This window comes from Geospiza fortis, unplaced genomic scaffold (genome assembly GCF_000277835.1).
Source record: "Geospiza fortis unplaced genomic scaffold, GeoFor_1.0 scaffold186, whole genome shotgun sequence".
Taxonomy (NCBI): domain Eukaryota; kingdom Metazoa; phylum Chordata; class Aves; order Passeriformes; family Thraupidae; genus Geospiza; species Geospiza fortis.
The window spans coordinates 3,850,214-3,875,340 of record NW_005054331.1 but is presented as its reverse complement, the minus strand read 5'-3'; the positions used below and the strand labels follow the sequence as shown (position 1 = coordinate 3,875,340).

Genomic DNA, 25,127 nt, shown 5'->3' with positions numbered 1-25,127 from the left:
GGGCAGGGGAGATGCGAGGGCTGCAAGCCGGGGCGGCGGAGAGGGCTGGGGATGGAGGGCCCCGGCGTTGCGCTATAGCTTGGCCTCGCTGCCTCTCCCTTTCCCTGTCCCGAGCCCTGCGCCTCAGCATTGCCGTGGGGTGACCCTGAGCTTCCCCGAAGCCCCCAGCCACTCTCTGCCTGCCGACGGCATCACCCCGCCGGTTCACCCCTCTGGTATATCCCTGGCGGCTCTCTGGGTTTGTTTGGGTTAGGGTAGTATGTCCTGAATAACACCCGGTATTATTTTTACTGAGTCAGATGATCCTGTCTCTGTTCCTTCTTATCGCTGGGTAGAGTATTTCTTCGAAGCTGCGGACTTTGTGGAGTCTTTAATTTTTTCTTTGTTGCCATGTATCGCTTTAAGTGTAAAAAGCACGGCCGTATTCCCCAGGATGCGCTTACATTTGCGGGCTGTGGAGGGAATAGAGGAAATGCCGTGTGTTGTGCCGGTGAACTTACGCAAGAGAACAGGGAAAAAAAGTCTTTATAGGGGTTTCACTGAAAGACGAGTCTGTGGACGTAATTCTTGAAAAGCCAAGTCAGACATTCATTCTTATGTGAAATCTCTGATTTGAAGCTACTAGTGTCAGCAGAGTGGACTTGGGAAAGTGGTGTAGCAGGAAGAGCTGCGTCCACACTTGTCATGGAAAAATAAGATGGGGAAAAAAAATTCAAGTAGTTTTCTATATGACAGCTTCCTGTTTTTGGAATCAGCATTATATAAGTAGGAATACAAGTATCTGATCATTTAGCCCATGGCTTGTTCCTTGCTGTACAACTTTACTCAGGGACACTTGTTTGAGCGAAATCTTAGGGTCTGTGAAATATTTGCCTGCTTCTCTCTGTAGCTCTTTCTCCAGAGACATTGCTGAAGCTCTCTTATCACAGGGCTAAGCGTTTTCATGTGATGGTGGTCAGCTGTATGTGTGCACGTGTGTGATAATACAAGGAAGGTAACTGAGGTCACCCAGAGGGTGTGCAGTCCTCAGCTGCTTCTGTGCTTCCTGTGCACTGCTCTGAATGGTCAGGCACCACTTGCTAAGCCTGCTGCATTCTGCAACAAATCAAGATACTTATTACAGAAAGAAGCTCACAGTAGATAAATTAGCTAGCTTTAACTCTTCTCCTCAATTATTAAGATTTCTGGTTTTCTTACTGGTTGTATTTTCTTGTGAAACGTATTCTTGAAGGGAAGAAGGTTCGTAGGAATTCTGATATCTTTAAGAATAGTTATATCCCAGGCTAGATTGTGGGATAGGAGGGGGTTTTTTGGGGGGGTTTTCATGGTTTTGGTGCTTTTTAAAAGCCTGCCTTAATTTTTCAGTTTAAGGTTCTTAGCCTGTGAAGAGAAAGCCCTAAGCAACATGTGTAACTCTGCAGCTGACATTGTTTTGGGGAAAAAGGGGTTGAACTGGATGACCTCCAGAAGTACCTTTCAACGTTAATTATTTCATGATTGTATTGTTATTAAAGGTCAGGGGGAGCAGACAGGTGTGCAGGGAACCAAAACCAAACCCCACTGATATTGTAGCATGCTCACCTGTGAAATACAGCTACAGAATGCTTATAGCTAATGTGGTAGTCCAATAAAACTGACTTCGATCCATTATGTGAAATCTCATATTTACAATAGTAAGATTAGTTTGTTCCCTGTGTTTATACTAAATTTTTGCTTTAATGTATGTTGTGCTTATTATATAATGTAAGTAAGTTTGTGCAGCCAGTGAATTTGCTGGAGTTTCCTTGGAGTGAAGGAAAGCAGTCTCCTTGAGAAAAGTAATTTGTGTCTAATGTTTGGGTCAAAAAAACCTGAAAAGAAGCAATACCTCAAGCTTAAATAAGGAGTTTAACTGTATGTAAGGACTAGAGCAGTGTCACATCTTAAGTTGTTCATGTTTGTTCTGGCTGTGGACGAAGCGTGGCTCTCAGCTGGCAGGTGCTGCAGCTGGTACAGAGTCTATGTATCTGTCCTGCTTCAGCAGCCATCCTGGCTTAAGCACTTTTAATAGTAACCTTTGCTAACCTGAGTTGTTTTGGCTGATGGAGGTCAGGGATCTGTGGTGGGTTTACCGTGCCCTGTGAAGCTGCAGTAATCTGCTGGGGAGGGTTACCCACAGGCTCTGGCTGGCACAACTCTCTGCTTTTTGTCACACACAGGCTGCAGTGTGCAACCAGCAGTGACTATCAGGGGAAACTAACCTGTACCTGTGTTACTTTCTGTCAAAGTTTTTACTTTTTTTTTTCTTTTCCTCCTCAGTGATGTTTCAAGCTGCTTTTAGCACTTTAAACTTGTGCCTGTACATTACTGGGATAAAGTAACCTGCTGCAAAACAGAATTCTATCAGTAGAATTTTATGGATAAAACTGCAAAGGTACAGTTAATTATATTCTTACTCTCGTGTATGCAGACCTGTCCATATTTTTACCCTTCCGTCATCAACTTTTAATTCCAGAGATCACTGCATTACTTGCCAAAATTTTAAATCAGCAAAGGATTTATTTTTTGTAAAACCAAACTCTTTAAAATTTCAGTTCTCTGAGACTGGAAGATGGCTTGTGCTGTCTGAGTCCCATGTATCTGATGTTGCAGTGCTGCAGATTTTGTAAGGAAATACATTCCTTCCTGAAGATCATGGTCTAAGAACTGCCTTTCTGTATCAATATTTAGATTAATTTTGTTGACTTTGCCAGGTGCCAGGCCTTCTCTAAAAGGCTGTTTATATTTGTTTAACTTAAATTACTTTTGTTCAAATTGGTAGTAAGCCAGGTGAGACTAAGCTCAGTATTTGAATGCCTTTGTCGGAAGTTAAAGTGGAGACTTGAAAAATATAAACCACCAAAAAACTAATGCCAAACCCTCTGCTATTGTCATATGAGCCCTCAGAAACGGTTATTTCATTCCAAATAAGTTGAAGTTGCTGTTTATAATTTAGCAGTAACTCTGTGGTGTGAGAACTACCCTATTTAGTGTGGTAATGTGTTTCCTTTGAAGTCTTAGCAGGACAGTGTGTCAACATGATTCTTAATTGGACTTCATATGAAGATTTTTTCTGAGTGCCTTTCACATGTTTATAGGAATTTAAAAAATCCCAAACCAAATCAAAAAAATTCCCAAGCACACACCCACACTCTTAACAAAATCTAATCCTGTGTAGTTGATAACAAAGGAAAAAAAAACGGGGAATCACAAAATGACTTGGGTTGGAAGGGAACATAAAAATCATTTCGATCCAGCCACTCTGCCATGGACAGGGATGCCATGCTCTACATTAGTTTGCTCAGAGCCCCATCAAACCTGGCCTTGAATGTTCCCAGGGATGGGGCATTCCAGCTTCTCTGGATAACCTGTTCCAGTCCCTCACCACCCTCACAGTAAAAAATTTTTTAATATCTAATCTAACATGCTCTCTTTCAGTTTGAAGCCATTCCCCCTTGGCCTGTCACTACATGCCCTTGTAAGAAGTCCCTCTTCATTGTTCTTGTAGGCTCCCTTCAGGTACTGGAAGGCCGCAGCTGGGCCACCCTAAGCATTCTCTTTTCCAAGCTGAACAATTCCAATTCTCTCAGCCTTTCCTCATAGGAGAGGTGTGCCATCCCTCTCATCTACTTGGCAGCCTCCTCTGGACTCGCTCTAACAGCTCCATGTCCCTTCTGTGCTGGGACCCCAGAGCTGGATGCAGCCCTGCGGGTGGGGTCTCACAGGAGCAGAGGGGCAGAATCCCTTCCCACAACTTGCTGGCCATGTGTTTTTGGATGCAGCCCCAGGACATGTTTCGTTTTCTGGGCTGCCAGTCCACATTGCTGAGTCCAGCCTTTCATCCAAGAGAATCCTCAAGTCCTTGGCAGGGCTGCTCTTGATCAGTTCATCCCCCAGAACGTTTTACATGGGTCAGTTTCAACAGTTATTTACTGGAAGGATGTGTGAGAAACTCAGTTTGTTGTATGAGAGTTTTGCTTCTTTGTTTGGGTTTTGTTTTGTTTTTCCTTTTAATCTGAAGGAAGCTTCCATGGATATGCAGATGTGCAAGTTTGTAAGTAGTATATTAGTAGTATTGTTGAAGAGGCTTGCTGGTTTCTGTAGAGTATCTTCATGTATATATAAACTACTTCATCTGTGGCTGTAGTTCAGTGAATACTCCCAATACTCCAAATGGTCCTCTTGCATAACACCTGAATGGCAGTTTGGCATTATAGACAAGCTGGTGTAACACTGTGGGCTTTTTTCCAAAAAGAAGTGGTCTTGATTCTGGTCCTACTTGCTTTTCCTGTGTTGTGTGTTGTTAGGTGCAGGGTGAATGAAGTCAGAAGATGAGTTTACAGCTGTACAACCATGAAGGCAAATGGAGAGTGGAACAAAGCCGGCAGTGCGGCTGCCTCCCATGAAATACTGTAATTGTACCGTAGAGAAGGTATTGCCTCCAGGTGTTTGGAAAGAAGGGTTGCCCTTGCTGTGATGTGTTAAGGTGATCTTTCTGTGGCAGCTGGAATGGACCTGGCTGAACCTAATCGAGTGAATAGGGAAGTCTTCAGTCAGATGAGCTTCCTGGTCCTGGTTCATGGTGCAGCTTCAGCTCTGGTGCAGGGAATCGGTTTGGGGTTTTTTTATAATTTTTTCCTCTTGCAGGCTTCAGGTAGAGATGCAGGCTAGGGCTGACAGTACACAGGGCAGGTACCTGATTAAGTGGCTGTCTGCTTACCTAGCTCTGGCATGTAGCCAGTGCTCCTGGGAGTAGACTCCACTTGCAGACAGCCCTTGCCTTTCCTCCTCCTTTTCCCAGTTGGCTGTGGGACTAGCGAGCTAAGTCAGCTCAGCTGTGGCTGATGGGGCAGGTTCTAGAGATGCCATGATAAAAGAAGCAGAAGCCAAGACCTAAAAGTGCGGCTATCCCTATGGTGGCCCAAACTGTAAAAGTTATTTGTTAGTCAACTGAAAATTTATCCTAGTGATTCTGTTTTCTCATGTTTCCTCCCAGTGTAGCACTGATTTTAAATTAATTGCACAGGCATGCCTACAAATGCATCTCTTTCTGTATTGCTCTGTGCATTTTAATTACTCCCTTATGCAAGTGTCTCATTTTCCCTTATTTGCCTGCAGGTCCAGCTGCTTCAATTTTGTGTTGTTACTTACCCCTTATATATGCACTGTCTAAAGCTTGGTCTCATGTGAATTTAAAAAACAGTATCTGTGTGTTGAGGGTCACATAAATATTCCTCAGTTCATTAATAAAGAGAATCTTACTCCTTTAAATCTGCCAACTCTTCTACCCTCTTGAACAGTGTGGTTTATAGAACAATAATCCAAGAATAGCTCATTTAGCTTGCTGTGTTCATTGAGCTTTTCCTGTATGAAGCGCTGAACACAGTAGCATCATTTGTTCCACAAATGTGTTTGAATTCCTTGGTTTAATTCACTATTTGTAAACATTGCAGAATACTGCTCTAACATATAAAGAAATCTTGGGGGGGGTCTTATTTAAGCACTAACTCAGCCACGTTTAATCATAGAGGGATCGTTAAGTGCATTCTATTTCATGTGTAGGAGTTTATTAAACAACTTTGGCACAGGCTATGCTGAATTCTTAATTAGTATATGATTAGTTTGCTAATGGAAGTGAGGACTAGTTTCCATTTTAAGGTACAGAGTACCTGTAAGCCCAATGTCATGACCTGAGCTAAAATCCTTAGTTGACTTTGAGGTATATTGAAATCTTTCAGTACTGAAGCAGTATTTCTACAGAAGGAAATTGTTCCCTCTTCTTTTGCAACTGGTTTTCTGTTATATTAACTTTTTGAGCTTTCCTAAAAAGTCATGTTAACCTTCCTGTATTTTACTGTGTGTCATGGTTTAACCCCAGGCAGCCACTTGCTCGCTCGCCCACCAGTGGGACTGGGGAGAGAACCGGAAGGGTGAAAGCTGGAAAACTCATGGGTGAGATAAGGGCAGTTCAATAGGGAAAGCAGAAGCCACACAGACAGGCACAGTGAAACAAGGAATAATTCACTGTATCTAGTTGATAGGCAGGTGTTCAGCCATCTCCAGGGCAGGCTGCTTGCTGAATATCCAACGTGATGGCAGGGCCCTATCATGTGTGATGCCTGCTTGGGGAGAGAAATCCCATCACTCCATCTGCTTCTTCCTCTTTCCATTTTTATATACCGAGCATGTCATATGGTACAGAACATACCTTTGGTCACCTGTCCTGGCTGTATCTGCCACCCATCTCCCATGTACCTTCAACTTCCTCACCAGTGTGGCAGCACAAAAAGCAGAAAAGGTCTTGGCTGTGTAAGCACTGTAAGAAATAACAAAAACATCTCTGTTATCAGCCCTGTGTTCATGACAAATCCAAAACACAGCCCCATACCAGCTACTGCAAAGAAAGTTAACTTTCCCCCAGCTAAAACCAGCGCACTGATAAAAGAACAAAAAGTAAAGTTCACAGTAACTTCTGCAGTCATAACTAATTAATGTACTTGTACCTCTAAAATATCTAAAACGTACTTGTGTAAATTCATTAGTTTAACAGGTTGGTTTCATCTAGGAAAGACCCCTGTATTAAGACACATTCCATACTTAGTAATTAGAAGAATCATTATTCATTCCATACATAGAGTCAAACTGGTTTGACAGTGCCAGCAGGGTAAATTAAACTACTAAAATTTTACAAACATTGTTTTTGTAGCAGTAAAACTGGTCAGGGGTATGTGGTACTTTGGAAAAAAGTAAACTGAAGATCTTTGGAATGGACAGAATTTTCTTGTGTTATGTCTTCATGCTGATGTGGTTTATTCTTACTCATTTAAAGGAGATTACATCAGAATCAAGGCACTTGGTAGTGGGCCAGCTATACCAACAGTGTAATATAATAAAATGAGAGATGTTGTGTTTTTTATCAAATTGAGCATCGAAACTTAAAGAAATGTATTTCCTGGTACTACTTTTAAAGTCCTTAGTCTACACGGGTATAATATTTTAAAATGCTATTAATAGGAACCTCCGACTAAGACAATTAAAGTTGTGTAACTTTTGTCCCTGGAGAAGGTTAAGTTAAATGGTGATGTCTTCTGAGTATAACTTAACTGAACTAGTGGAGAGGTTAGTGCTTCTGACTACCAACCCTCAAAATTGCTGTCTGCTCTCATGGGAATGTTTCCTGACCCATTTCAGTTGAAGTAAGCCTGAAATACTTTAAAAAGTAGGTATTTCATAAGTTATTTTGACTAAAACATTGAGAATTGTTCCTTCCTTAGCACATAAAAGCTGAGGAAGAAGTAGAGATGAGGGGTTTAATTGGTGCAAGCTAGTGAAAGTTTTCCACTGCTGTGGTGGCCTACAGAGTGCTTAAGTAACAGTGGAACACCATTGGGCTGATGATGCCAGATTCACCACCACCCTGTTTGTACTAGCTGATGATAGTGATGCATTTAAAAATAATTCTGAGTCTTGTCAAGAAGGCTCACTAACTCATTTACTAGGGACATAAACTAACAGTATTAACTTACAGACAAAAAGATTTGGTAGCATTTTGAGTCTGAAGATTGAACAGAAAAGCAATAAATGCAATTTAAAGCATTTAAGAGGAAGTCTAATGCCTGCCTTCTGTCAAAATGCCTGCTTTTCGATGCTGCTTCTGGTGGATGGGGGGATTGAGCTTTTGTAAGGAAAAGAGACAGATATACAATTCTGCTTATTATTTTTTCAATTGTTTTTGAAACACCTTCATTTTTTATTTAATTACGTGACAAGTAATGCTGTCAAGCAGTCAAGGAATAAATTTGAGAGCAAGTGCAATGATCATCCTTGTAAAGCAGGTCTAATCAGTCTAAGTACAATGCTGATATTTGTGTTACTCTCTACCTAGAGCAACAGAAGCAAAACGTTTCTGTGCTGTGTATCTTCTGAGAAGAGGATTTTTCCCTGTTCCCAGAAATAAGAAAATAAACAAAGGGATCATCACAGACTAGAGGAATACAAGGCTGCCAAACTAGAATGTATTGTACATTTGCAGAGGCCGTGGTTTAATCACATTGACAGTCTTAATGTTGTTAGTTTGACATAGTTGTCAGCAACACATCTTTTTAAAGGAAAATTTTAGAAAGGTTATGTTTGTGCTGTAGTTTTACAGTGTGTCAGATTATAATGGTAGAAAGTTAAAGAAGGAAGTAAGAGCTTAAGCTGTGACAGTGTCAGTGGCTAAATGGCTGTGGGACAAAGCACTTCTTACCACTTCATTTTTTCAGAAATTTTGGGTAAAAGTAAAGGCAAGGATCTTGGTCTGATGTGAAAAAGAGAAACCAGTAGAGCAATTGAGTAGTACTTGTTATAGGCGACTATAGGCTTGCTGGTTGAAACAGCAGCAGTTGAGAATAATTTTTGCAGGAGTATTCCAAGTGAAATATAAATGAGGCAAAAACTATTTGGGCAGTGTTTGTAAACAACATAGTGCTTGTGTGTTGGCAGGAGCCTTGGCTCTCCTTTATCTCTTCTAGTCATAATATAACTAATATTACAGTTCTTTTAACTGTTGGACATTATAAAGCAGATCCTAAAAGTATGTGCAGCTTTTTTATGTTGTGGTCTCTGGTCTTGTAGAATTCCAGGTTTTAGATAACTTTCAGTGTTTTAGATAACTTTAGAAAGGAAGTAAAAATGTGATTATCAGTCTTAAATATCTGAATAAAATTTGGTTTATCATGATTTGTCTCATTCATTTTGAAAGGAGAAGAGACTATTCTAAGGAAAAACCTGACAATTAATTGACTCCATCTACTTCTTTCCTATACTAGCAATAAACATTTCTCATATATGGGCTGGTGTGTCCTTTGAATGTGTGTGGCATGGTTTTGACAAGTGTGGAAAAGAGCATTTCCGAGAGCAAGAAGATCCACGTTGGATGAGAACACCCTGAAGATCACTTCTGGTTATTGAAGATCAAAACTCAGACTGGTGATACTTAGAATAATTAGAGTTGAAAAAAGATTGAATTCAGCTGTTAACCCAGCACTCCTGTGGTTGCCAGTAGGCCTGGTGCTATACACTTCCAGAGATGGCAATTCCAGCACTTCCCTGGGCAGTCTGTGCCAATGCCTGACTACTCGTTCAGTGAAGAAATTTTTCCTAGTATCTAATCTAAACCTTCCCTGGTACAACTTTACTCCTTTCAGGTGCTCGTAGAGAGCAGTAAGTTTCTGCTGTGCTTCCTTTTCTCCAGGCTGAACCCTCCAGGCTGAACAACCAAGTTATGCTCCAGCTCCATTGTCCTCTGGACTGCCCCCAGCACCTCAGAGTCTTTCTTGCAATGAGGGGCCCAGAACTAGACATGACATTTGAAGTGTGGCCTCACCAGTGCCAAGTACAGGGGGATGGTCACTGTCCTGGTCCTGCTGGCCGCAGCACTGCTGATCCAGGCTAGGATGCCACTGGCCTTCTTGGCCACCTGGGCACACGCTGGCTTGTATTCAGCTGCTATTGACCAACATCCCCAGGCCTCAGCCCATTGATCCAGCCTGTCCAGATCCCTCTGTAGAGCCTTCCTACCTTCCAGCAGGTCAGCACTCCTGCCCAGCTCAGTGTCATGTGCCAACTTAGCGAGGGTGCCCTTGATCCCCTCATCTGGATCATTTATAAAGGTGCTAGAGAGGGCTGATCTCAGTACTGAGCCCTGGGGAGCACCACTGGTGATTGACCACCAGCTGGATGTAGCTCCACTTACCACCACTCTGGGCCCAGCCAGGCAGCCAGTTTTCTACCCAGGGAAGCATGGTCAAGCCGTGAGCTGCCAGTTTGTCCTGGAGAATGCTGGGGCAGATCATGTCAGGTCTCAGCTTTGCTAAGTTCTGGGCAAGCAACATCCATGGCCTTTCCTTCATCCCTCAAGTAATTTTCTTTGCTGGGAAATGAAGGTTATGAGGTGTTTATGGAACATTTCTCAATTTCAGGTAGCTTTGAATTTAGAATATATTTATTATTTCATGTGAAACAATTCAGCCACTGAGAATATTGGCTGGAGTAACTCAGGAAAATAAGCTTTTAAAAACATGAAAAATGTGCTAAATATTAAAATTTACATAATAGAAGAAAAACAGCTGAAGTGGTTTTTTTGTGCTTAATTCCTTGCAGGGATGTCTAAAGAGTGATTAAGCATACCTGATGTGAAGTCTAACACAGATACCCTAGGTAAGCAAAATAAGAACTACAAAACCTTTTACAGCTGAGTTAGCTGTAAAAATCTGTAGATTTTAGCTGAGAATTTGTAGATAGTTCTCCTTGACCTGTCCTGTTCCCCTGTCCCCAGTGCAAGATGAGCAGCTTAACACATAGCTGCTCCTGAGACCCCCTCTTAGGGACCTGGCTTCTCGCCCAGGTGGTTTGTGTGGGTTTGTGTGACTCCAGAGTGACCTGTGTCAGCCAGCTGGCTGGGCCAAAAGCAATGGGTACAGTTTTGTGGTGCAGTTCAACTGAATTACCTGCTTCCCACTAATAACAATGGAATGGAGGTTTGCCTCCTCCTTGAGTCTTCCTTCTTTTCCTCCCTTTCTTGACTTCTAACAACATATTCTCCCTTCTGGCTGCAATAGAATGAATCTGACTGCCAAAGAAATCAAGTTCATTGTGCTTACCTAGATGATGTTTGGTGCATTTCTGCCAGCTGAGTTTTCTCTCCTCTTAGTGAGTTGAATTTTCCCACTGTGGGGTCAAGACCACTGCAGCTTGGTCAAGGTGAGCAGGATCCCCTTCCTGGGAGGGGGCTGTAAATTCTGTTCAAAGTGCTTTTGAAGTTACTCCTTGACTCAGCAAGTAAGAAAGAAGTTTCTGCCAGTTCAGTTACTTGAACTGAATCTCAGGCATTATGTGTATGCTAGCACATGAAGAGATGAAATTATAAGCCAAAAATGGAAAATGGGATAGGAATGCCTATTTCAGCTCTCCAGATCTGCAACATGAAATGTTGTCTAAGAGTTTATTCTTGAAATATTGAAGCTGATTTTTTTTCACTGTTACACATGCTCTTCAGCTCTTCAGAGAAAAGTTACATGGTTTATTGAAGGTGATTTCAATTAAGCTGTTTTAGTACAGAGTACTGGTGTTACAAATACTGATTTTGTCAGTGCCCTTTGGTTTAAGGATCTCTGAGTTAAATAAAGCAACAGCACACAAAAGAACCTACTTCTTAGTGTTTATGCAAATTGAAAGTGCAAGTGTCCAAATATAAAACACTATGTGAGTAATATGTAAATTCTTGTCAATAATAGTGAGTACATTCCTTTTGCATTGTGTGCATGCCTCACATGCTCAAACTCATGATTTGTGTAGCTTTGACAGCTGGTTCTGCATCCATAAGTTGAACCACCCTGTGCTTGTTGCAGACAGCATGAAGCAGTAGGACAGGTTCCACCTTTTCTCCAGGTTCCTCTTCATCATAGGAGTTCAGTCTTGTTTGTGTACTTGATGTCTTACGTTCATGCAAGTGCAGTTCAAATGAGTCTCTTTTAGATAAGTTTCAAAAATTCTCTGCTAGGTTTATGCCTCTCTGAGAGCCTGCTTCCCTAAGACTGGTGCATCGTAATTGAATACATATGTATTCCTTCACTGTTTTACTCCAAGGTGAAACACATCAGTTTAAATCACTTTCAGTCTTCAAGCTGAGCTGTTTTACTTAGCTCACATCTTGACTGTGAGAGCAGTTGCATGTGGTTTAGGAGAACTACCAGCTGGTGCAAATTAATACCTCAGAGTGATTTCTTTGTTACGGTATAGTGAAGTAGCACTCATTTCTGGCATTCTATATGTCAACAGTGCAATATTTTATTGCCAGTATTTTATTTAAAAGAGGAAAACATTGATAAGGCACATTGCCGGCCTAGAAAATTCCGAGTGCTCTTTGAGTAGTGGTTGTGCTGCAGCTCACTGGATGCAGAAGCGGAGTAATAGAGTGCTTCTGCAAGGATGCTGACACCTAGATCTTCCTAGGAGAAAATGCTTTTCAGTATAAGCTTCAGTATCATATCTCTATATGCATGCCTGTTATCTTTTGTCCTAATTTAACTAATAATGCAGCATGCTATGGAGTGATTAAGAATGGTCTAATGCACAAATATTTCTGTACTTCTCCTTTCACACATTAATTAGGCTTTAGTATACCATTGGGCACGCCTCCAAGGCCTGCAGTTCTTGCTCTAGTCAAAAAATCTTTCTCTTTCCAATTTTAAGAGCAGAATTAGCTTGAGTTAAACTTGAGTTAAAAGTGAGTTATTTTTTTTATTTGCATGGCTCACTGGGGAGGTTTCGAGTTTCATTGAGGAGTTGGTAATTCCTAGGAGTTCCAGAAAAGTTAAAGAATGAAAAACAGTATTAGTGTAAGAGTAGTGTCTTTGTTCATACAAGAGGTAGGTATTGCAGTGTTTTCAATTTGCTTTTGCTCAGTAAAATTGTTTATATGGTGCTTTATAATTTGTGAATGTTCCTTTTGAGGAATAGTCACTGCATAGTGACTATTTGTATATCAATAATACAATACATATGTATGCCTTGACAAATAAACAAGGCATGCATCGGAATCTTTCCACTGCATTAAGGTAGCAGCGTCTGTTAAACCCCACAAAATTCTTCTGAAGAAGATTTGGGCTCGTGCTGTGGCTGCAGTATTGATAATGAAACAGCATTTTTTTGAACACCTTCTGTGTCCCAAGTACTGCTGTCTGTTAGTTACAAAATTGACCTTCAAGCACTCCTGTTAATACTAAAAAATCTGTATGGGTCCAGAAGTTAGATTTACCCCTCTTGATTCACATTAACAAAAACTGTCTGTGTTCCAGTTTTTTAAGATGTTAAACATGGACCTGCTGATGTCATGGTCAGTAAGAGGCTTCTATTTTCACAGTGATTTTATTGTTGCTTGTTGGAAAAGCAGAAGAGGAAAAATAGGAAGTCTCTGTGTGAGTTATATAAATAAAACAATACAAGATTTTCAAATAGCAAATTATTTATTTTTATAGTATAAGCAAACTTTAAATTCTGCAGGGATGTCATCTTCATAAAACTGTGAACGCAGTTATGTGAACTATATTTTCCCCAGAATATTTTTACTTTTGAAACTACAGATGTTAAGCATCTTCTTTCCTTTCTTTGACAGGAAATTCTGGTGATTAAAGATCATGGCAACCATAGAGGAACTGGCCCATCAAATTTTTGAACAGCAAATGGGAGAGGTACATAAATTTTGAGTCCTGTTTAAGAGAAATTGAATAATAAAATGCACAGACTGACATGTAAAAGCGCAAATCACAAAAGAAAATTTTTGATATAGGAAAGGCTTCTGGACAGTTCCCTCAGAAGGCAGAAGAACCTACTATGTCCATTTTAAAGTTACACTGCAGAGCCTTTTTTGCCAAAATGCACCCCACAGAAATTAAGAACAATCTAGCAGGGTTTCCACTAAGTCACTAGCTTTTCAGCTTGCTGTCTGAGCCTATAGTGGTTTTCAGAGAGCCATCTGGTTGTGTAATTGCTTTACTCACTTCTAGTTTAAAAAGTCAGGACACAACTATGGAATTACTTCATTTGTAATTTTTGGCTTCACTAGTAAAGTTTTGCCATGTTCTTCACTTTCAGATATACGTGCTTGCTATGTGTCAAAAGAAGGATTGAGCTCCTGTTTCTGCAGATTTCTAGTTTTGGTTCTGTGTGACCTGTGTGTGGAATCTGTGTAGTGCAGCCAGAGAACTGCCAGAGATGCACAGACAGTTTGGGGGTGTGGATATGGGTATACAAAGCTATCTAGAAATTTTTAGCATAGCATAGACTATTTAAAATTAGCGCCACTTTAAATTAGATAGAGGCAGTAATTTATTTATCTTCAATAAATGTTATTTTTTAGCTTGAAATAACCACTCTTGGATTCTTGTCTAGACGTAGACTTACTTCTCGAGTAATTTGATTTCCTCTCAGCATTGATTTCAGAGGGAAAGGTTGGAGTGGGGGATGGAATGGTTAATTCTACTCTGAATAAATTCTCGCAGCTTTTATTTTTCTGTTATGAGTTGTTCTGAGTACTGCTAAGCTATCTCAAAGGGACATAAGTGGTTTATGGGATGTTTGCTTGTTATTACTTGTCCTCTTCATTAGGTGAGAACATGTGTTCAATGCAGTTTTGTTTTGGGGCTATAATTCTTTGTTGAGGTCTAAATAGGGCTGTATTTCCTGTTTAAATTGGTTTGGTTTTGATAGTGCAAGGCTAGTCAAAGCTAGCTGAAGTGTACATTCCCCTCAGGATGGTGTGATGAAGGTGTTTAGCCTCTGGGGTTTGTTTCTCAATTTCGTAATGTGATTCCAGGAGACACTGAGCTGACTTAGTATCTCAGTACCATGGGAGAGAGAGAGTCCTTTTTCTGTTTCTTTCCTTATTGATTTCCCCACCAACAGCAAGCTAATAACCCAGCCAAAACAAGTGGAAAGTTTTCTGCTGGGTTAGCATAGAGTAGGGTCTGAGAAGGCTCCAGTGACTACCAGAGCCAGCACAAAGAAGATGGCTGGTAGGCAGAGGAAGGCAGAGGAGAAAACAGGGAGTGTGAAGGTGCAGTGCTACAGAGAGCTGTAGCTGTCCTTGTTCATGGTGAAATCACAGCTCTACAGTCTTCATGGCTGTTCTCTTGTCAGCAGTGTAGATTAGGATTTGTGCTTTACTAAGGTTTTACTGTGTCTGAGACCGTCACACCGCATTTGGCAGCAGTGCAGCTTAACCATTCCCCAGTCCTCATTTAGCCACTTATTCTCACTGTGCTAGTCTTGCTCATGTAAGCTCAGGGTGTCATCATGCTGTGGACAAAACTATTAAAAAAAATTAATGGCAGCATAGGGGAGGAAGGTCATCTCCCTGTTGGTTGTGATCAGTGTCCTTATTTCATATGAGGTGTGGCCCACCAAGGCACGTGGTTGGAAGGACTGAAAAGCATCCCTGGGGGCAGTGCAAGCTGGGACTCCTTAAGCCAAAATTGTTGTCAGAGGTCCATGTCATGAATGTGCTGTCTGAAAGGTGGAATCAGCAAGGAAAGCAGTCTCACAGGGGCCTCCTTGCAGTAACTTACATTCCTGCCTACCTACAGGCTGTAATTGCTTGGTGGCATTCCTAATCACTGAAAAATGATAGTTTAAGATCTAGGGAGTTTCAGCAGTATATTTGCTAGCATTTATAATATTCTTGTTGAAGTACTTTTAATTGAATTTACAAGAAAAATTTACATGAGTAGAACCTGAAAGGAAGAAGACCTGAAAGGAAAAAGTGTTCCAGTATTGAGGATAATGGAAATGCTTCTGTGTCTCATTGAAATAATGATCAGAAGTGGTTTGTACATAGATTTTGATTTTTTAAATAAAATTAGTTGTTGTTCATGAAGCATTTTAAATCACAAAATTACCACAACAATTTTACAATGTTAATTGTAAATTTACATTTAAAAAAAAATTTAAATAACAAGTTAATTTGTTAATTTAGGGCTTTTTACAGGGAAGCAAAACATTGAAGCAAGATATAACCCTGTCTGTATGGAGCATTGTGCAGTGATTGTCTTTGCTCAGATTCTGCCATCTACTAGTCATCTTTTGCTCAGTGTGAGATAATTCTTATTTCTATATCAAGACCACATTTCTTGAATCATGTAGCAAATCTACCTGCCAAGAGCATTCTTTCTTTAATCTCTGGCTTGGTGCACTAAGTCTGTGGTGGTTCATTTCCACAGTCCTGCCAGTTTGCTGTAACAGGGGAAAGCTACGTCGTTGTTGAAAAAGTCTGTCACACACATAAAAAGTACAATTTTAAACAAATTTTGCAGTTACTCTTGTCAGTATTAACTGAAATAAAAAACCTTTTATTCTGCATAGAAGTAAAACTGTCAAGCTGACATTTTGTGGGGTTAAAAAGTACATGTGGATCATGACATTTTAAGGGAGTAAATGCGGAGCAGTTCTATAATATGTTGCTTATTTTGTAAAGCAAAGGTAGATGCACATAAAACTTTAATTGCTTCTGAATCACCACGTGTACCTGTTGATTTGAGTGGCTGATGCAGAACTTCAGTGCTTGAAAGTACCTCTCTTGCACGGAAAATGCTGCTGGTTAATGAACAGTTTTTTGTCCTTTACTTAAGCAGAGAAGCAGATGAATTGTTTAAAAGTACTTGTACACAGAAAAATTGGGTCTTTTTAGAAAGCAGTGTCCAGAAATGACTCGGCAGTAGTTTGACAAGCATTTCTTTTGGTGGTGCTGGCAGTTTAAGTAATCTCCCCAGCAGATTAGCGTCACTCATTTGCTCTGATGCATCTGCTTCTGAGCATTGTGGAGACTGGATTGAAGAAGATCTGTGAAGATCTGTGCTAAGAATAGCCTTTGTTTGCTGAGCTGCTTTTCAGCCTGCATCGGTGTCCTGTTTCAGATCACGGAATGACTAACCAGCCAGTTTTACCTACCACACTGAGGGGAGAGGAGCAAGTAGATTATGAGACTGCTACCAAAAGTAGCACCTTTTTGGGTAAAATATCAAAATCAACACGGGCTATTTCTGCTAGAAGGGGAAGTCTTACCCTCCATCCCATCCCTCTGTCATACTGACCTTGAGCTGTGTGTTCTGGCCTGCTTTTGTTTGCTGATACTACCATTTAGATGATGGTATGGTTGCAAAATCAGGAAGCTGATCCAGGAGGAACAAAAAGCCTCACAAACTGTTATGAAACAGCACCTTTACTGCAATATACATATATATTCTCTATATTAATTGGGAGGGGCAGAGGGGCAATGAGGTGCAGAGAAGTATTGGTATAATGGTGTAGATACTGGGAATTATTGGTAATAGAGATTTGTAGGATGTTGCAGGCAGTTTTGTGAATAGCAAAAAGGTTTTGGAGTTACCTGGGAATTTAAGACCAAAATTTCAGTTTGAAGGTGTCTGTAAACTCTGTGAAGAGAAATTCTCTTTGTAGTGCAAAAAAATCTGGCCTTTCTGATCGAGCCTCTACAAATAGGAGCTTTCCTTAATTTTTATTGACAGATAATGTAATGAATAACACAATACCTTCCCCCCATGCCATTGGCTGTAGGCTGTGAAGAATTTTTAAAATACTGATAATTGTTAAAATACTTCAATGAATTGTGTTTGAGAGCATTCATGCAGAGATTTTAATGCAAGATACACTGTTTGCAAACTTTACGCAATTTATTCGTTTTCCCTTTGTTAATAGTTCTCCAGTATAGAATTCTTTAACGGAAAAACAGAATTGAAACTGCCAATTGCTGTGTTTCCATACAAAAAAACCCTTCTCTCACTTCAAGTGAGCCATTAAAGTACATTTATTGCAAACAGCACAGCTATGATGGTAGATATTGTATCTCATGAACGTCAACAGTAGTAAATATTCAGGTCGGTTGCCATACGCAGACATGTCAACAATTAATTGCTTCACTTAAAGTATTTGTAAATTTCACATTGGAAGGTACTCCTTCATTTCAGAGTCTAAATCAGAATTTTCTAATTAGAAAAATTAGGGTGTTGAATTAGATTACAAGCATTCACTTTTTTTATAGAATAAGAGTGTCAGACTTTCCGTGACCTTGTTCAGAGAAATTGGAAGTTGATGAAACCTGAAAGTTTACTCCATTAAGGTAGTGGATTCATTAAAATAGTATATCTGTTGTCAGTCCATGACATTTGTTTCTCCTTTCTAGGTTACACATTCCCAGGAAGGTGGTACGCAAACACTAATGGATGGGACAGCACAACGAATACAGATTGTCCCTGCAGATTCGGGCCTCTCTTTATCACAGCGTATACAGGTATGCTTCATCTGATGCATTTTAAAAGCAGAGATGAATTATTTGCTTCTGCCAGTTTCCACATGCAGTTCTTTTTTGTTTTCATCATGTTACTTGCTTTAATGTAACAATTCAGCCTCGGATGGCAGAGACCCTTACTGTATAAATAGGAATAAAACATCATTCCAGTCTTTCCTCTCTTTTTCCTTTTTTTCTTTTTCCCTTGTAAGAATTTTAACATCACAAATATCCTAAATCACTGAACAGAAAAATACTTTTTGCAAGTTAAACTATTCCTTGAAAGTTGAATATTTTGTCTATTTGGTAGTTCAAATAAGTTGGAGGATTTCTACATTTTGGAGCAGAAGCGGGGAGGGAAATACTGCATTGTATCTTTGAAGTAATGAAAAAGTGCAGAGAAACTTAATGTCTGAGAAGAATTCTGATCTTTTGGTTGTCCCAACCCATGTTGTATCTCTTGGTATTATAATCCATAACCTGGCCAAGTAATAACCTCCAGTTAAAGTGAGGGTAGTGAAGTTTTTGGCAATGTAGGTACTTAAATCAACACAGAAATGTGTTTATGGAGACTAGGAACATTTGGGGAATGAAATTTTATGTTTTATGCTTTAGAAGTCAGTGCAAATCAGTTTAATTTTCATGATAGAGAAGAATATCAACTGCAGAATAAATGTAAAAAATATTCTCAGATATATGTTGTTCATACAAAAGCACACATTTAAATGAGCCAGCTGCTAGTATAATCTTGGCTGCTTTTTCTTTTACAAGCTTTGCTCTAAACATTGCCCTCTGTTTTTCTTCTGTTTTGGTACATTATGTGCAAGCTTTCAACCTTCCAAGGCTCTTCACAACCACCCCCCATACATTATGGGCTTTTTTAAAATTTATTACCTTCCTATCTGTGCTCTAGTTGTGGTATGTGTCTTGCCAACCCTGTAGGTCTTCATTCTTTCAGCTGCCTCTGCTCCATTTCTCTGCTTTGTGTACAGCTGTACTTTTTATTAATTAATTTGTGCTCATCAATTAAACACGATTCTGTCTTCAAAGCGGATGGTAAGCACTTTGGCTGTTGTCTGTTGATGTGTGTGGTACAACACTCAGTCAAAACACTCATCCTTCCTGCAAGAGACATCTACAAACATCACTAGTATCAAACTTAGTAATAAAAACTTTGCTCAGAGAAGAATTTATGTGAAGAGCAATGTAGTTTGTAGGAATAAATGTATCTCTATGAAATGTCCCACATAAATGCTACATTTAATAATTTTGAGTTTATATTTCCAATCAATATTTTTTCCTTTATTGTTATTAAATGCACCTAATTATCTGAAACAATGAAATAGAAAATCCTCAGTAGAAGGTTCTTTAAAACATGTTCCATTAGTCACTCTTAGAGAATGCTAGCATTTCTTCTGTGAGAAAAGTTGAATTTTCCGTTTGTTCAACAGTCATTCTGCACAAAATTGCTCCTGTTATAAACAAGCGTATTAGTTGTCTGTGTTTAGACATTTTCTTTTTTGTAAAATAGGAACACACAGTTACTGAGGTGTTTAATTTATTGAAATGATGTTAAAATGGAAATCAAAACTTGTTAACAAAAAAGGCTTAAAGGCAATAAAGGAAAATAATGTCTTCCATTATCATCAGGGTGCTTATTTGAAATACGTGAGGGTAGTGTATTTTTTATGCAATCCTGAATTGATATATTCCTGTTTTATAATATTATTGTTTTAGTAATATTGAGTTTCAGGTTATTAAGAAAGATAGTGTGTTGTCACTGATTCGTGGTGGATTCGTGGTCAGAAGATAAGTGTTTTCCTCTTCCCTCTGACAATGTTTTTCTCTTACCTTGACATTTAGGTATTGCAAGTTGTTGTGCTGTGCTGAACTGCTCCACTTTTCAGTGTCCCCATTGCATTGTAGGTGGAGGCTTTGCAGGTGTATGGCCATAAGAGGTCAGCTGCAGTCAAGAATGTGCTTAATTGTTTAAACTGCTTTCTCTTATGGCTCTGTCAGTTGTCAGATGCTTGTCAGGTGCAGAAATCACTTGTGCAGGTTGAATAGCTTTGTAAGGATATTAATGTAGCACTATATCTACTTTATCATGTAGTGAAAACTGCCTGGGCATCCTCCTAGAATTGCAGGAGCCCATTTGAAGACTGGGACTCCATTTGTTAAATAGAAGGTGAAGTGAAAACTGGGTGATGTATCAGTGGTTCTTCTGCCTACTGTCCTGCCTTATTTATCTACAAGTACATATATTTTTTTAATTACACAGCTGGGCTACAGTAGCAGAAAAGATGACTTAGTATATATGTTCCAAAAATAGTTTCAGCTGTACTTCAAGTTTGTGTCTTTACTATTTGGGACATGCTGTTTTTTGGGTATACTTTTTATAAACCTAACTAGATGGAATATGTACCTTTTTTGGGGTACTCACAGTTATGCTTTTAAGATTTGATATGGAGACATTTTAGTTAAGAGTGTCTTTCAAAGAGCAGGTCTGGAAATTCAAAAAACAGCGCAGTGTTCTGTTTGGCTTTTGTACATCTATGCACCCTATTGAGCATAATATACATTGGATTTCTCCTAATCCAAATAAAATAGATGCTTGGAAAGAAGAGGAATGGAATATTAGCTACTTTGGAAATAGCCAAAAATTACAAAGAGAAATAAATTACAAAAAATTACAAAGAGAAATAAAGATTGTGAATGAAGGAAAATGGAACAAAGAAAATTAAATTAAGGAATGAAGGGAAGTGAAAAGGGCAAGGAAATTTGCCTTCTAAAGAATATAGAACCAGCCTAAAGGAATTTAAAGAAATAATGGTCTGCTGTAGCCATATGTGGTCCCAGACATGAGGATATATGAAAAAACTGAACAGAAAATTTATCGTGTCGATAATTATTGTCATGTTTTGGCATTGGCTTCTCACCCTACACCCCAAATCCCATGATAACTTTTGTTCTTTAGCGTTTAGAATGTTATCATTTATCTGCACTTTTCTCTTAGAGACACTTTTAATCATATTGTGTAGAGAAAAAGATTTGAGTTTTGATCCATTAAAATGTTAAGAGCACAAGGCCACCTGAAGGAAACACATTTGTTTTGTGTAATGAAACTCATGATTTATGAATATTTGAAAGTGGCAATATTGTGTTATAACTGTTGAAATTGGATACTCATCACTGCTTATCTTTTTAAAATGCAAACTATACACAGGTATTGGGCATTTAGAGAAAGTAATAAGCCTGTTGTGAAGGTTCAATAGCAAAGTTGATAAAGAATTCATGTGAAATTATGCCTCCTTCAGTTTCTTTGTGCCATAGTTCTCCATCTAGGAAATACAATTAATATTGGCACTCCAATTATGGGGAACAAGTTACGGTAAATATTAGACAAGTAAATAAATGTCATCTGTAATAAAAATAAAATTCATATCTGCAATATGAATGGTAGGGATGTGTAGATAAACATAAATGTTTTTCTACAATTTAAAAAACAAGTTAATAGGAGCTGTTTTATTGATCTGTAATTCAAAATAGTTTGCAGGAAACAGTCTTTGTAGGATAATTCTCCCTAGTCTCCAGAATAAACCAGGCAGTTTTCCATATAGACATTTTTAAGGAGATATGCAGTGACTAAAAGTGAGATTTATAATGGAATATATATAGAATCCTGATTATTTTCTCCGTGGATTATAATCTTCTGACAAAGTTGGCAGAAAGTAGAGGGTTATTTTATAAAAATTCTGCTGTATTTGTGCTTGAAAGCAGGGATAAAATGGAAAAAAACACCCTGTAGATCTGTTCTTTTTCCTTAAAAAAAGAAAAGAAAAAAAGGCAGGGAAGGAGATTCTGTTTCACTAATTTATTTAGAAATGTACATGTAAAAAAAGGTCCCCACAAAATGAAGTCTAAAATGTATATACAGGTGCAAAAATATAATTGCTTTTCCTGCTGTTTACTGCTTACTTTTTTCGCTTGGACGTCTACGTTTGTGGTTTTAAGAAGTTTTTTGTTAAGTAACCAAACCTTGGAGGTGCTGCAAACACTTCATGTAGAGAGCAGTGAATTCAAGATTTAAGATTTCTTATAACCTGTTGGGTCTTGGGGCTCAGCTAGAGACATGCCTTGAGTTCTGGATGTTAGAATTGTCAGGAGTTTCAGTAGTGTTGTAAAAACACGTGTCAGTTGTAAAAATTGAATACGAACTCAGGTTTTACTTCAAACACCCTTGATTGAAATGTGTTTCAAATACAGTGAAAATCCAGGTTTTTGCCTGAGTTTAATTCGCTCTTGTGTGATGGAGGGGAAGATGATCCTGCTTCTCAAATGTGAAAGGCAAAGTCCCATTTTCTTCAAGTGCCCGGATTGGGTCCAAAAGGTTAAATCACCATAACAATTGAGATAAATGTATTATTAGATTGTCACAGATCAGCAGACGGGCCAGAAGATTCAGATTGTTACATCACTTGATCAGAGCTCAGCAGGCAAGCAGTTCATCTTAACAAATCATGATGGCTCTACCCCAAGCAAGGTGATCCTTGCCAGACAAGATTCCACTCCAGGAAAAGTTATCCTAGCAACTCCAGATGCTGCAGGTGTCAACCAACTGTTTTTTGCATCCCCTGATATATCTGCACAACACATCCAGGTAGATAATCCACTTTATTTCATATTTTTCATTCAAATGGGATAAGAAAAGATGTTTTATTTCCAAATAAGTCTGTCTGGGTTCTCCTTTTTGGTTTTTTTTTAAGTATAATTTTCCTTGCACTATGACTCACTGTGGATACTTAAAAATTATGAAAAAACTTTTTTTAGTAAATTTCTTGCTTTTAAAATTTATATGTTGGCTCATGACATTAGGAAGAATACAGTTATTTTTATTGTCATTTCCAGATTCTGCCATGCCAACGGTCCTTTATTTCTGCTCATTAACTCTCCATCTGTTTTCATGTATTGTTGAAAAACATTCACTTTTCTCCATTGTCCTTCTCTCTTAACATTTCCCTTTGCTGGTTTTCCTTTTTACACACTGTTGCAACTGCTGTTCAGCTGTGTGAATTCTAGTCCACAGCAGTGCTCAGACTATTTAGTGGAGCAATACATGACTCTATGGGGGTGAGGATATAACACTAATATTTTGTGTTTACTAATGTGATATTGTTGCCAGGCAGGGTTGTAACTCCCTTAGCTGGTCCCCAGTGTACCTTACTCCCATGCACATTGTATGTGCCATTTCCTTAGTTGCCACCCTCCAACTTCCAGGCTTTCTGTCCCAGCCTGGCAGGGATGGCATGGCACTGTTGTGAAGAGTGTCAGAAACATGCAAGAAGAGCTGGGAGATGTGACCTGCTTCAGCGTGAAGTAGGAGGATACTGCATCCAGCTGCAGTACAGTTACTGCATGTGTTCCACCCAGACACATTTATGCTGCTGTTACAATACATCAGTGGTGGGCCAGACTACATTCAGATGGCTGCAGTCCATTTAGTCCTGTATCAAACACTTAAACATTGTGACCATAAACAGCTGCTTAAGGAAAAATGTTAAAAGATGGCCAAGTAAATAATGATCTTTTTGAGCATATCCTTTTACTTCCATTAGCTGATGGTGCAGAGGAACCTCCTGATTTGGAGACTGCAGTTGGACCATCATATTTGATAGCTGCTATTAAAGTTAAACAACCTTTTTTTGTTATTTATATAGATCATGTAAGCTTTATTCTATATAATATCCTATGGTGTGCCAAGAATACGTTAGATTATTTTACTGTCTGAGAGAATTGTTTAATTAGGTGTCTCTTGCACTGGAAGATACTATTAAGGATTTGTGTGGGGGTTTATAGATCACTACAAAATCCTCTTTCAAGCAATCTCTTTTCAGCTGCAGACTCTTTAACTGTTCAGTTTGTGCTCTTCTGTGAACCCGTCCACTGATTCACTACCTACACATTGTGTAAGCTTGAAAGATTCTCTGTATTATATAATATTACTATTTTTGAAATTCACAGTTCTTTGCAAATGGACACCCTAGGTCCTTGCTCCAAAGAAGTTTATTACTGTGAATAGGGGACCAGTAGCAAAAGCCAATCCTATTGAGAGGCACTGAAGCATGCTTAGTGTTATCATGCATTTTGTATTTTAGGTAAGCCTCAACAAAAATATAAACTAGTGAGATACGAGTAGTCCATGTAAAAATTATTTTCAAAGACAACTTAAGAGATGAGAAGTATGCCACACTGGTTTATAAGGCAAAATTCAGGAAAAGAGGAAATCTGTAAAAAAGATTGAAAGCTGTAGTTCTGATGGTATCATTTGGGCAAAATATATCAGTTTGAGAAGCAACAGGGTATTCTGTCACTCTAGTTAAATTGTTCTGTTGTCCTCTGATATATATGGGTAGAGATTTCCTTTGTTCATTTAAAATTTCAGGAAATATAGAGTACCATTCATTTGCTGTTCGCCTGCATCCCTTTGGGATCTTTTGTATTTTCTCCCTCGAATGATCTTTCCATCTCCAATTTCACCTGTTTTCTTCTTCTTCTTCTGTAGCCTTCACTTGAAATGCCCATTTGTTTGTTCTGCCAAAAACCTCTCTGTTATTGCATCTTATCTTTACATTGACTCATTTGGCAAGACCCTTTCTCCCATCATCTATTTTAACATCAGTGGCTCTTTTTCATATTAATAATAAATTTTTATTCTTCATGTTCAAGGTCAGTTAATAAGTTCTCTGAGTCTGGGGGTTTTATCTCCTTATGGGCCGTTTCTGTAGTCCTTCCTTATGTGGAACTTCCCATTTCAGTGCAGCTTTAATTTATGGAAGGACTTAGAATTTATATTTTCTATAATATCATGAAAATACATAATGTTAATACTGGAAATTTGGAAGGATCAAGAGGTTACTATTCTCTTAACTCATCATCTTACTTTTCTTTAAAAGTTGGGTTTTTTTAAAGAAAACATACGAGATGAATCTCAGAGACTGTATTGGTAACAAGGCTAACTAGAAAGAAATATGCTTGTTAAACTTTTCTACATACATCGTCTGTACTATGTTCCAAACTCTAAAAAGCACAATTTCGAAATTTTCTCTCTGGAGGAGAGAATACTTTCTGTTTTGGTTACTTCCCTTTTTATCCGAGGACGTGTTCTGAACATGCAAAGCAAGAATGTGGAGTCTGGCTTCCCTTTAAGGCACAGTAGAAGTTAAAAACTCTTAAAGCTTCTGAACTATATTCTCTTTTGAATGAGAAG

The 25,127-nt window shown here is 38.9% G+C and overlaps 1 protein-coding gene across 1 annotated transcript in view; it reads left to right on the top strand.

The window, feature by feature from the left end:
- Window positions 1–38: 38 nt before the first annotated feature.
- Window positions 39–25,127, top strand: part of NR2C1 (nuclear receptor subfamily 2 group C member 1) — a 46,889-nt gene continuing 21,800 nt past the window's right edge. Inside the window, exons 1-6 of the mRNA XM_005421601.2 lie at window positions 39–215; window positions 2,299–2,413; window positions 10,162–10,218; window positions 13,175–13,250; window positions 17,756–17,863; window positions 22,290–22,520. Coding sequence (XP_005421658.1) covers window positions 13,197–13,250; window positions 17,756–17,863; window positions 22,290–22,520 — 393 coding nt within the window. The 5' untranslated portion in view covers window positions 39–215; window positions 2,299–2,413; window positions 10,162–10,218; window positions 13,175–13,196. The remainder of the gene's footprint in view (window positions 216–2,298; window positions 2,414–10,161; window positions 10,219–13,174; window positions 13,251–17,755; window positions 17,864–22,289; window positions 22,521–25,127) is intronic.